The sequence below is a fragment of the Ursus americanus genome, chromosome 9 (assembly GCF_024610735.1).
Source record: "Ursus americanus isolate L20-20 chromosome 9, mUrsAme1.1.p, whole genome shotgun sequence".
NCBI lineage: Eukaryota > Metazoa > Chordata > Mammalia > Carnivora > Ursidae > Ursus > Ursus americanus.
In genome coordinates this window covers 62,307,787-62,320,336 of record NC_142135.1, presented here as the reverse complement: position 1 = coordinate 62,320,336, position 12,550 = coordinate 62,307,787, and the positions used below count along the sequence as shown (strand labels likewise).

At 41.3% G+C, this 12,550-nt stretch overlaps 2 protein-coding genes across 4 annotated transcripts in view; one reads left to right on the top strand and one right to left on the bottom strand.

Moving 5' to 3' along the window:
• ARFGEF1 (ARF guanine nucleotide exchange factor 1) overlaps positions 1 to 7,412 on the bottom strand; it is a 154,580-nt gene extending 147,168 nt beyond the window's left edge. For 2 of the 3 annotated variants that reach the window (XM_087864842.1, XM_045800693.2), the window contains exon 1: positions 6,798 to 7,411. In XM_087864842.1, the coding sequence (XP_087720968.1) occupies positions 6,798 to 6,921 (124 nt within the window). In that variant the 5' untranslated portion in view covers positions 6,922 to 7,411. Of the gene's footprint in view, positions 1 to 6,797 lie in introns of all 3 variants that reach the window. The other variant, XM_087864843.1, reaches the window with a different exon arrangement.
• LOC148109483 (uncharacterized) lies at positions 6,920 to 10,519 on the top strand. The gene is made up of 2 exons (XM_087864429.1): positions 6,920 to 7,962; positions 8,938 to 10,519. Exon 1 carries the CDS (start codon positions 6,920 to 6,922, stop codon positions 7,850 to 7,852), a length of 933 nt encoding a protein of 310 aa, XP_087720555.1. The 3' UTR covers positions 7,853 to 7,962; positions 8,938 to 10,519.
• Positions 10,520 to 12,550: the final 2,031 nt, after the last annotated feature.

Sequence of the window (12,550 nt, the reverse complement as noted above, 5' to 3'; positions counted from 1 at the left end):
AATTTTTTTAAATGGGCAGATTTTATACTATATTTTATACTAAAGTTAGCAATGGCTATCTTCACCTAACAGTGTCATGGGTGACTTTCTCCCCCCAGTATTACTTTGAAAATGGTTTGAAGAAAAGGTTTTGTTTATTTGAAACAAACAAAAAGAGTAAACTGCCAAATATTGGATCTATGTATAATTAAAAGTGAACAGGGTAAAGTGAACAGGGTAAAGACACTGGGATTCTCCTCTGAATAAAGTACTTGGCCTTCATGATACCTATTTTGCTTATATTTTTATTATTTCTCATTCCTTAGCAACGTTCTAGATAGATAAAGTTATTCAACAACTAAGTGATTCAAAGTTGAGAGAAAAATATTAAATGCCCCACATGAATTTTTCTACAGATACTTCCAGAGGTAATACCGTGATATGAAATATTTTATTGATTGTTTCTCACAATCTTTCCTGGATGAGAAGATAACATAGGCTATATAGACCTATGTAGTTATGCCAAGTCTAAATTTAAGCAAAACAAAAATACTAAAAGAACACAAACCTTTTAAATACTTGGTCACAGCACCCTTTATTAAAGAACTTTTCAAGAGACTCACACACACACACACCTCAGAATAACTATTTTCTAGATTTATGAAACCAGCTCTTCATTTGACTGTTTAAACACATACAAGTGTTTATATAAATGGAAAGCTCAAATCTGAAAAGTTAGGATAAAGAGAACTTTTATTAGTCCTCTAGGGCTGCATTAACAAATTACCACAAACCTGTTGGCTTAAAACAGAAATTTCTTCTCACAGTTCCGGAGCCCAGACACCCGAGCTATCCTATCTCTGAAGGCTCCAGGAAAGAATCCTTCTTGCCTCTTCTTAGCTTCTGGTGACTACAGGCTTATTTATGGCTTATTTATGACAGCATAACTCCAATTTCTACCTCCATTTTCACATGGCCTTCTTCCTTCATGTGTCTCCCTGTCCCTTCCTCCACTTGTAAGGACACCAGTCACTGGATTTAGGATCCACCCTAAATCCAAGATGATTTCATCTGCAGATCCTCAACTAAGTAAATCTGCAAAGATCCTATCCCCAAAAGGGACTAGGCCAGTTGCTGATTAACTATGTTAAAAAGTTCATTCTCTTAGGAAAATACCTCACCGAAAAAACCTAACAATTCAAGTTTAAAATTGTTTTGTACATTCTCAGTTGGAAATATCCTATCATTTTAATCGTGTCCTTTTCTCAGTAGAAAACATCCTATTATATTATCAGGAAATTCTATCATTAAAAAACTTATACATATAAAGGGTTGGATGACAACCCTTTATATGTTTTACTCTAACAACTTATTGCGCAAAAGTTATTTCTCTCCTGGTGTTCCTCATCATGGTGAATGCCCTAAGAACCCTGTAGCTCTGGCTACTAGACCGTTGTCATACAAGCAACCCACCAGCAAATCCTGTGGACTCCTTGAAAATATATTCCAAATGCAACCAATTCTCACTCTCCCCACCAGCCTAGTATAAATCACTACCAGTGAGCCCTTTAACATGTAAATCTGCTATATCATTCTCTTAAACAAAACTCTCCAGTGGCTTCCATCACAGATACAATAAAATCCAAAGTCGCTCTCCTCTCCTATACCTCTCCCTCCTACCCTCTCTCAGCCACATAAACCTTTCATCCTGGAAAGCACCAATCATACACCTGTCTCACTGTTACCTCTATTTGTTTCATCCAGGTATCTGAAAGGCTGAATCTCTCTCTTCTGTCACTTCTCTGCTGAAATGTCACTTCATAGAAAGGCCTTTCCTGACAACCCTATCTAAAATTGCACTCCTGGGTCATTCTCCCTTTACCCTTCTGAACTACTGCTTCAGAAAATAACAATCCGACAATCCATGTTAGTTTTTTACTGTTAGCCTCAATTAACTAGAAAGTAAGTTCTGTGGAAAGCATGTTTGGTTCAGTGACGTATGACCAGCACTGAAATAATATCTGGCACACACTAGCCCAACTAATATCTAAATGAAGAACATACCTAACTTTGAATGGCGACAATAATTTTTTCATGTATTTTCCCTTTTCAAACATCCCCTCCTCCACTTTGCAGGAATATTATGACAAATATTTCCCCAAATTATTTCCCATTCACAATACATTTTTATTCTGCTTTGAAAAAACAATTACCAACAGACGTTTCTCTACAAGTTAAATATTACCAGGAGAGACAACTAGTTGCTTGCCATTAGATGGGATGGGAAACAAAGAGCTAGTAAGCAAACAGTCCTGTGACCTGATAACGTTCTTCCCAACTGCTCCTTATTTCTGACTTTCTTCACTGTCAACAGAACTGCTTTCCCAAAACACAATGACTGATCTGCAGAATGGTCTCATCTATACTTAGAGCTATTATATCTACTGTATTATATCTATACCTTATCAGTGATTAGGGCCTTTCCTTCCCTTGAACAGTGTCCCAAAGTAAATTCCAAGGACCAATGTTTCACAGAGGTGTTAACAGACACTGAAAAGGGTCAAATAAATTAAGAAAACTTCAATAAGCAAAATAGAGTAGATATCTTTCTTAGAAGACTTTTCAGAATCTCAACTATGTTAATGTGCACTGTAAATCTTCACAATGGAAAGAATATACACTGAAACCCAAACTTATTTTTTTCAACTCAAACTCAACAGAATCTTTCATCAATCATTTAATTTCATTACTCTTTTTTCCTAGCTATCTCAAAAAATCTGGCAGCCTGACTTACTGAAAACACCTTTTACCTTAGATATCGAAGGAGGTTTAAAAGGAGATTTGCTAAAGGATTTAAATTATAATTAAAATGTTCACTGCAGGATATTATTTAGGAATAAATCACTTTTTTTTCATAAAAGTGAAGAGTAACAAAAATTGTATTACCAAAAGTAGCATAAAATTGGGGTCAACAGCACTCAAGTAATTCCCCTCCACCTACATATCCCTTTTTTATAACACTGCTAACCAAAATAAGGGTGGGATTGGAGGTACAGAAAGAAGTTCTATAAATTTTTAGACTAAATATTATATTTACATTTCTAGGAGTAACTATAACTATGGGTAACAGACTCCTAAATAAAAAAACTAAATCAGTAGGATCACTTTAGGATATGATAAACAACACAAATTCATATGCTGTCTGATGCAAAAATTACTTTCCTCACAAGTCTTCTTTCCTCCATCATTCTCCCATATCTCAAGGGATTGCACCCTCATGAATGCCCCTGCATGCCTCCCTTGCCTCTGAAACTTTCTTGTGATCACCTTTTCACTCCTATTCTATATCAGTGCCAGCTCCCAACCTTGAACTAGTTCATCCTAACATTTGCAGAATATCTTCGTCGGTATCTGATGTGAGAAGCAGAAGTTGAACTAGTCATAGCCCTAACATCAAAGAAACTCCTGAAACTTAAAGGCCTGACTGGAATATAGCCCGAATGTACCCTCCCCGTGAGACAAACAATGCTACCTTCAAGTCCCATCCTGCAACAATCCTAAATTTTTTGAAACTAAAAATAGCTCAGCTGTTGTCTCATCTGCCAGCAGATGGCCAGACTATTTTTAATTCAGGATTCTAGAGAGCAGGAATGGATCAAGCTAAGCTAGGGCAGCCTAGAAGCCCTCTGCAGAGTTGTCTTAGCAGCAGAGAGCTGTAGTGGGGCAGGTACCAAGAGAGGGCAACCTGGAGCTGTTCTTGGGCCTGTGGGCTTCACACTGATTCTAACAATGTACATGTGAAGGGGTTTTTTGTTTCTTAACCATTCTTTACTTCAAAATCAAGTCTGAAATGTAAGATAATATGATAAAAATTTTAAATAATCTGCATATCCTTTAAAGTTTTCATTATTTTTCTTTTTATGAAAATAAAATGAAATTTCCTTTATGTAGTATCTTTGAGAATGAATTTTGTTTTTAATAAAGTGAAATCTCCCCTAATCTTGATAAGGTGTGCTAAAAGTTTTACTTTAATCAAAAAATAACACTTTCTTAAGAATATGTGATGAACTATAATTTCATCAGTATTATTTACAGAAAATCTATTTATAACTGGCCATTCTTAAAAAGGTAACAGAATTTTGAATACCAGTGCTCTGAAATCTCCTCACATGCCATTAAAATGATTTTAAAACACAAAAGGATTAAAAGTCTGACATACTATATACTTTCCTGTTTACCCTCTCTCTCCCTTCAGCTCCTCAGTAGGTGCTCAATAAATATTTGGGGGTGGGGAGGAGGAAGAATGCAGGCAAGTATAAGGGTTATTTAGAAAGTATATTTAAAAGATTATAGCACTTGCTTCTAAGCTTCCACCATCCAGCTCCTACCCACTCACAACCTAGTCTAGATCACGGATGACCAAACCAGTCCATTCCTGTTTACCTTCCCATTCCTGCTTGAGGGCCACAAAGATTTGTATCAAGAGACCAAAGTGGGTCTGGATTCTCAATAGTGATGAGCAAAGAGGAGATTTATAATAATTTCTAGAGACAATACATATTTGAAGACACCATCTTACTGTAAAACATTATACTTTCTGTAAAAATGAAAGGGGTTGTCCCTACCAATTTATGTTTGTGATAATGTAGATGGATGACTAGAAGAAAAGAGACAAAGTTCATCCAACAGAGATCCACTACCTTGAGATCTGCTTAATGAGATTCTGCAGGAGACTAAATGTAACTTTTATAAAATGTGAGAAAAAGCCTTATATATCTTTTAAAAAGTACTGTGTTGCCCAGCCTCTGCCTGGGTAGTCACATTCCTCATAATAAGCTTCTTCTAACTATATGGAAGAGGCAGGCAAAAAAGTAAAACCAGCAAAATCTGCAACAGACAATTCCTAGCACACCTAACACACACACTACCAAGTAGCTCCTACATCTAGACAGCAAGGACCAAGCCCTCCAAAGATGCCAATCAAGAAGGGCAGGAATACTCGGCGCACAAATTCACCAAACTGCGTTCACGTTCGTGGCACATTACAGGGGATGTAACCTTACAATAATTAAGTTCAATATCCTAATTTATAAGGAAGGAAACTAACGTCAAAGGACTTGACTATACTGCAAGGTAACAGAACTGGGGATCCCAGATTCTCCTTCCACAGAACTCTCCATTAAAACATGCTCAACTTATACTGGCATTTTGGAGAGGAAAAAAAATAGTATACAAAATACACTGCATTTCATCAGTCTAATACTTGTAATTTAGTATACTAAAAACATAATTAACAAGGAAAATCAAGTCTCAAACTAAAACTTTAGTTTGATTTTCTTAAATTCTTTAATCTGCAAGTTATTTATAAACCCACACATAATTCGTTTAAGAACTCAAAATCATTTCTTCCCTCATCCCACCCCAATTTAATAATTATTCCTTTTGGCACCACATAAATTCAATTTTTATCACTATGCAATGTCTTCTCATCCACCTAGAACAGTCTTTCATTAGCTACAAGAATTAAAAAGATGAACTTCTGATTCACGAAGGGCCAAAAAACTAAACTTAAACCCACTATACCACAGATTCAAAAAAATTATAATGAAATTTCTTCAGTAATGTTTTTTGTAACATCACCTTAAAATATCTAAAAGAGAAAGAAAAACAGTATAGCTTATAGTAGCAAGTTTAAAAAGTACTCTATTTTAATAATTAAAAAGCTTTTCCTGTCCTTCACCTTTTACTTTAGCACACATTTAAGTTATTCTGGATTTTTGCCCCTTCAAGAACACTTTTTTCCAAAGCCCATTTAACAAACTTAATTTTCTTGTCAATTTGATATAGTCTAATTCCACTGCTATAAAATAAAAACAAAAGCATTAGGAATTCATCTGTGTGTTAAATGTCCTGGTCTTTCCTTAAACGATTTCATCTTTGATGGATGCAATAGATGTATCACTTCCCCTTTTTTAACAATTCCTCATCTGCCTGTCCTCGCTATAGGTATTGTTTGGATTTACTCTGTTATGGGCTTCAATACACTAGATCTCCTCCGTCTGAACTATAAATCAGAATTCAAGCTTGAGAGCAGCTGCCACTGTCCAGACATGTGGCTGGTGGGTGTCATTGTCTTTTTTCATTTTTCCCATTTCAAACCCTCCCCTGTCACTAAACCCAGCATATTGAAAGGTCCTTCCCTTCCTCGCTTTTATATCTCCACCCCCACCCCTTAACCTCTGGTCTTGTTCTTCCAGGTCAGCCCAGTCACATACAACATCACTCTGTTTTTCCTGTGGCGGAAGCGGAGAGATGTCAGAATGGGCCACACGTCTTGCAGACCCCTTGTCAAGACTGTCAACAAGGGAACAACTTCGGCCTATCTTCCCAAAGTACCACGCCAAACGACAAAGTTATCAAAATTACGATACGGAACCCTTCCCACGCCCAATCTTGACAAATCAGCTCTACCTCAATTTCCAAGCTAATAAACAGCAGCTCATCTTCTGCTCATCACAAAGGGTGCTAGCCTGTCCGCACCGCACGGTCCACCAACAAAATCTCGTACTCTCAAGTCGATTCCAAGCCCTGCTGCGTTCCCCGAACCCAGCTAACTGCCCTTCCTCCTCCACCCTGCCTCTGCCCCATATCCAGCTAACGAGTTACTGTCAACTCCAGCCGGGGAGCAAAGAGCTTCGCTAGGGCTCCCTGAGGTCAGTGGCGCCGGCCTAGGGCAGCCCCAGACGACCCCACCTCCCGCGGCTGCTCCCGCGCCGCCGCGCCCCCCCCCCCCCGCCCCGGGCCTCCTCCCCGCTCACCTAACGCCACCTCGCACGCTTTGCGCAGCTGGGAGTGATGCGCCTTCTTCACTTCCTTGTCGGCCAAAATCTTCTCCAGGGCCCGGGTCAGGAACATGTTCTTCGTCTTCTTCCCCTCATACATGGACGCAGAGAAGGAGGCGGCGGCTCGTCGGACCCGCGGCTCCCAGTGGCTGGAGGGGAGGAGGAGGAGGGGGAGGAAGAGAAGAGAGAAAGGAGAGGGGGTGGAAGTGGGGGAAAGGAGGCGTGGAGGGCAGCGGCAGGATCACGAAGGGACGGGCAGGTGGGAGCAGCCGCGGTGCGGGCGAGGGGCGCGGAGGTCTTCACCAGCCCTTGAGAGGCCGCCCCTTGAGGGCCGCGCCCGTCGGGCCGCCGCTTCTCCCGGCCTGGGGTCGCTTCCCGGCCACCCCCCTCACTCGCCCCTCCGGCCCAGGGGCGGCGAGGGAGCCCAGCCCGGGCGGCCGTCTGCCGGGAGCCGAGGGACAAGGCGGCGGCGGCAGTGGCTCAGAAGCCCGGAGAGAGCCCTGCTGCCCTGGCTACTGTGGGGATTAGCACCCGCCGCGGCCGCGGACTGGCCTCCATCACCGCCGACCTGCCCCGGCCGCCATGTTGGGAGGAAACGACGCGTCACGCAGCGGCCGAACGGCTGCAGAGGAGGAAGCAGCGGCGGCGGCGGCGCTGCCTGCCCAGAGCTGCCGCGGCGCGGGGAGGCTGGGGGCGGAGGGCGGCGCGGGAGGAGAGGCCCGAGCCGCAGCGCTACGGTGGCCCGGCGGGGCCCCGCCGCCTCCTGCGTTCGCCTGCAGGGCGGCGTGGGGCGTGGCGGGCGTCCTGCGGCGCCGGGCACCTCGGGGCGGCTCCGCTGCGGGGCTGAGGACGCCTGGTACCCTTACTCCCACGGGGTGAAAAGACTTCAGGGTACGCTGCTTCCACTTCTCCGACTTCCTGAAGATCCCGTTAGTGGAAATGTAGTCCTTTCCGCTCTTGGAGTCACGGAAACACCCGCATCGCCCACTCTCAGCCGCACAGCGTTTCTACCTGTCGCGCTCGACTTTTAATTTCCTTACTACGTGTGAGAAACTGCTCTCCAGGACCGTGCCCTCGGACTACCTCAAGGAGGAGTCTCTCTTAGGAAGAGTAAACTAAAACCATTTTGACATGGATTCAGGCATGTTTCACTTTTTTTTTTTTTAATCTCTGTAGGATTAATTGGTAAACTGTAGATTTCAGATCCCTTCTGAATTGAGTCTCAAATTAAGCCAACAGGTAAATGTTTATGATTGATGAGGACCCTTAGAGTTCCGTGTTTCTCTGCTTTTAATACCAAGATGCAGTCAGGACATGAAAACCAGTTTAAGAATAGAAAAGCTTTAAATATAGATTACCACAAACATGTGACCATGCGTCTGCTTTGGTATCAAAGAATAATTAAAACTTCTACAGTGTTTAATTTAGAGCATACAATTATAAAGAATCCCATAAAATATATGCAAAGAATTTATATGGTGATTTAGGTGCATGTCTTCAAGTTCAAAGCTACTGGTTCCCAAATTGTTCGAGTGTCTCTCACTTCTGATCCGTTCTATTGCCTTGACTAGGGACTCGTCCTAATGCAATCATCCAAACCCACGAATAGAGAGGCTGTGAAGTGACAAGACTTAGGACAAGCTAAAAACCATGGGAAATAAAAATGGAAACTTTGAAGGTGATCCTAAATTAAAGTGGGCACATAGATTAATTTTTAAAACTGTGGTGTTTAAAAAAAATAAAAATCATAAAATTGTGTTGTTCTGAGAAACATACATAAATTCATTAATTTCATTTTAAAGAGTATTTCTAGATTCCTGGGTATTGGAGATTCAATATACTAGATCAGACATAATTCTGATTTCTATATACACTCAAAGATTATAAAATTTTTTAGAACAAGCTCCATTTCTAATTTATCTTTGTTTCTTCGTTATGCTAGTGTTGCGCCAGGTACTGTTGAAAGCACTAATCGCCAATTCTATTTACTTCCTCAGTACAGGGATACATTATGTTCTCCAGCCTCCCTTGCAGTTAGGTGTAGCCATCTAGATTTAGCTCATTAAAAAAAATAATAATAATTCCACAATCAATCTTCCACGCTGTTTTTCTTCAGTGGCCACATGCTGAAGATGGCAGAGCACAAATTAGAAGAAGCCTGAGTCCCTGAATTACCACTTGGAGGAGAGCCATCCATCCATCAGGAATATTTGTTTCGGACTTTACAGGAGCAAAGTAAATTGTTCAGTTATGTTTAGCAGCTAGCTCTGTCTAAACAAAACATTTGGCGTTCATACAAACAGATCTCTGAACTTAAAGAGCCCAGAGTCTCTTGCATACCACATGTCATATCTGTAATCATCTTGTCTGCTTACTTGTTTATTGATTGGTTATGTTTCCCTCATAAGAGCAAGGACCTCATCTGTCTATTCACTTCTCTATGCCTCACATCCAGTATAGTCATTGGCATAGAGAAGACCTTTAGAATTAACTTGAATAGAAACTTGGATGAATGAAAGATAATGGACTAAGTCAGGAATGATCCTTGCCCCTGTGGAGCGTAGGGTATATGGTAGGAAAAAGGATATTAAACAAGTAAATCACTAGTGAATATATAATTACAAATGTGCTATGTATGATTAAAAAGTAGAATGCTATGAGGAGATCTTTAGATTTTGGATTCAGGGATGGCTTTCATAAAGACGTAACATTTAAACTGAGACCTGAAGGAAGAGTAAAAATTAGCCAAGCTAAGTCAGGCAGTCTTTTGGGGTAAGGGGGAAGCTTGGCAAGTTTCAGGAGCCAAAACAAGGCAGTGTGGCTGAAAGTTATCAAGGCAAAACGGTGCCAGTAAAGATAAAGAGGGAACGAGGTACCAGACCATACAGAACCTTGTAGTCCATGGTAAGGGTTTGGGATTTCATTCTAATAGCAGTAGAAACCTATTGAAAGGTTAAGTAAGGAGTGAAATAAAAGTGGGAACTTAAAAGTAGTCCCTCTGTTGTGTGGAGAATGGGTTGGAAAGGGACAAGAATGGATGTGGGCAGAAAAGTGAGAAGGTGATTACAACAGAGCAGCATGGCATGGGTTAGGATCCAGGACAATGAGGCAGGGTTTTAGAGCTCATGTCCTGCACAAAGATGACAAATGGGGCTGAAGTCCAGCACCAGCATCTGCCCAAGGGAAGGGATTCCTTTTTCTGATTTGCATAAACACTAGACCAGTGGTGTCTGAGTGATGACCATGGAGGCAGAGCAAAGTGGGCAGATTTGAGATATACTTTAGTGGCAGAAGAGACAGGACTTAGCAATGAATTGGAAGGAAGATAAGAGGAAGGAAGAAGTCACAAATGAATGTCATGTTTCTGACTAGAGCCAGAGAATGAGAAGAAATGCTGTTTGTGGAGATGGCCTACACTGGGATAGGAGAAAATTTGAGGGCAAGGGCACACTTTTCAGTTTTAGAAGAATTGACTGCTCTGAGATACGACCTAACCGTCTCAGAAGGAATGGCCTTCATCCTTTCCCCCAGAGGATAATTCATCTTCCTCCTTTGTTGAGTCTAGAACTTCCACCCAAAGTGGGTAGTGATGGGGACAGGTGGTATGCAGCCTTGGGAGGTGGGCATTCTCACTCAACTTGAAATTCATTATAATAACTCTGACCTGCCTGGAGCAAAAAAAAAAAGGGGGGGGTAACGACTCTAAAAGAAAGATGTCCTTGGAAGAAAAAGGGTTCAGATAATATTTTTAGTCTCTTATTTGCAAGGATGGGGGGAGATGGGGAAGGAGCAGGAGTTGGGGGGGTACCAGGCTCAGGCAATTTTTACACAAAATGTTGAGTGTATTTCCATGTACATGTTTCCTTTATTATTATCACTGTTTGGTGCTTATCCATCCTATTTAAATAAATTCAGTCTCAGTATTAACTTGCATTTGACTCATTGCTATTTTTAAAACATTCAAATTTTTCTGAAATGCCTATCATTCTCTAAACTTTAAAATATAGTTTTTTTTATTTTAAAGATTTTATTTTTATTTATTTGACAGAGACAGCCAGCGAGAGAGGGAACACAAGCAGGGGGAGTGGGAGAGGAAGAAGCAGGCTCCTAGCAGAGGAGCCTGATGTGGGGCTCGGTCCCAGAACGCCGGGATCACGCCCTGAGCCGAAGGCAGACGCTTAACGACTGCACCACCCAGGCGCCCCTAAAATATAGTTTTCTTATACGATTGTTTTTCCTGAGTCCATTTTTACCCCTCAGTCTACAATCTCACCTCCCTATCACTTAATTGCCCCTCATCATTTTCCCTTTAATCTATAACTTTGCTCTATGTTAGCTGCCTTTTCTCTTTGGATAATATTCCCCCTTTGATTCCAAAGAGTCAAATAATATCCAACATTAAAAGACTTTGACCTGGGTTTTAGCATCTTGGTTGGTGTGTTTTATCATCATCCTTTTATTTATTTCTAATTTTTTAAAAAAGATTTATTCATTTGAGGGGGGGTCACATGCCTGGGGGGAAGGGCAAAGGGAGAGGGAGAGAGAGAGAAATCTCAAGTAGACTATCCACTGAGCCCGGAGCCTGCTGTGGGTCTTGATCCCATGACCCAAGATCATGACCTGAGCCAAAATCAGGAGTCTGACACTTAACCAACTGAACCACCCAGCCACCCCATCATCCTTTTAAATATAGATAGAAGTTCAGTATAACATGAAAATTAAATAAAATTTGAGTAAAATTTTAATTAAGGCTGAGCATATCTGATTGATGTTAAAAGCCAATATTTGCTAACATCAAAAATAACATCATGTTCAATTGACTAAAGAAAAGTAGTCTTTCATGTGATCTCTAAATTCTATTAGCTTTCAAAACATTCCATCATCTGACCCTTCTAATTCTCCAACTAATTTCTCTATAGTAATGGTAATAATAATTAACATTTATATAGAGTTGGGGTTTTTTAAAGATTTTATTTATATATTTGACAGAGAGAGAGACAGCCAGCAAGAGAGGGAACACAAGCCGGGGGAGTGGGAGAGGAAGAAGCAGGCTCCCAGCGGAGGAGCCTGATGCAGGGCTCAATCCCAGGACTCCGGGATCACACCCTGAGCCAAAGGCAGACACTTAACGACTGAGCCACCCAGGCGCCCCTATATAGAGCTTATTATGAGGCCGGCATAGTAGCCCAAATGAAGAAGTTTCCATTATTATCCCTGATTTATAGATGAAGAAACAGAATTTAGACAATTTGCCCAGCCATACAATTAATAAGTGGTGGCGCCAGGATTACAGTTTGCAAAGTTTGGCTCCAGAGCTCATAAGCTATACTGCCTCTCTCAACAGTCTGTTCTTTTAACCTTCCCTGCCTACTCCCTCCTCTCCTGAAATACACATGTAGGCACACAAGTTCCAGCCCTTTCTTCCTGCAGATCTTCTTCCCTTCCATCCCCACACCATGTACCCATACAAACACAAAGCTGTTCTGCATCGGCAAGTCTTTGTTCATCTTTCAGCAATCCAGAGCACCCACTACCACCTTTCTTTTGTTTGCTGTCCTCAGTGGCTTCCCAACCTTCAAAACTTCATTAAAATCCATCACCTTCTAAGTTCTCTGCTTCTATCTCCAGTGGCACCGATCCCTCCTCTCCTTTTAAAGCATCATCTACCTCACACTTTACACCTAATTCTATATCCATGATAGTGTTTAATGGGACTGCACATTTTTAAA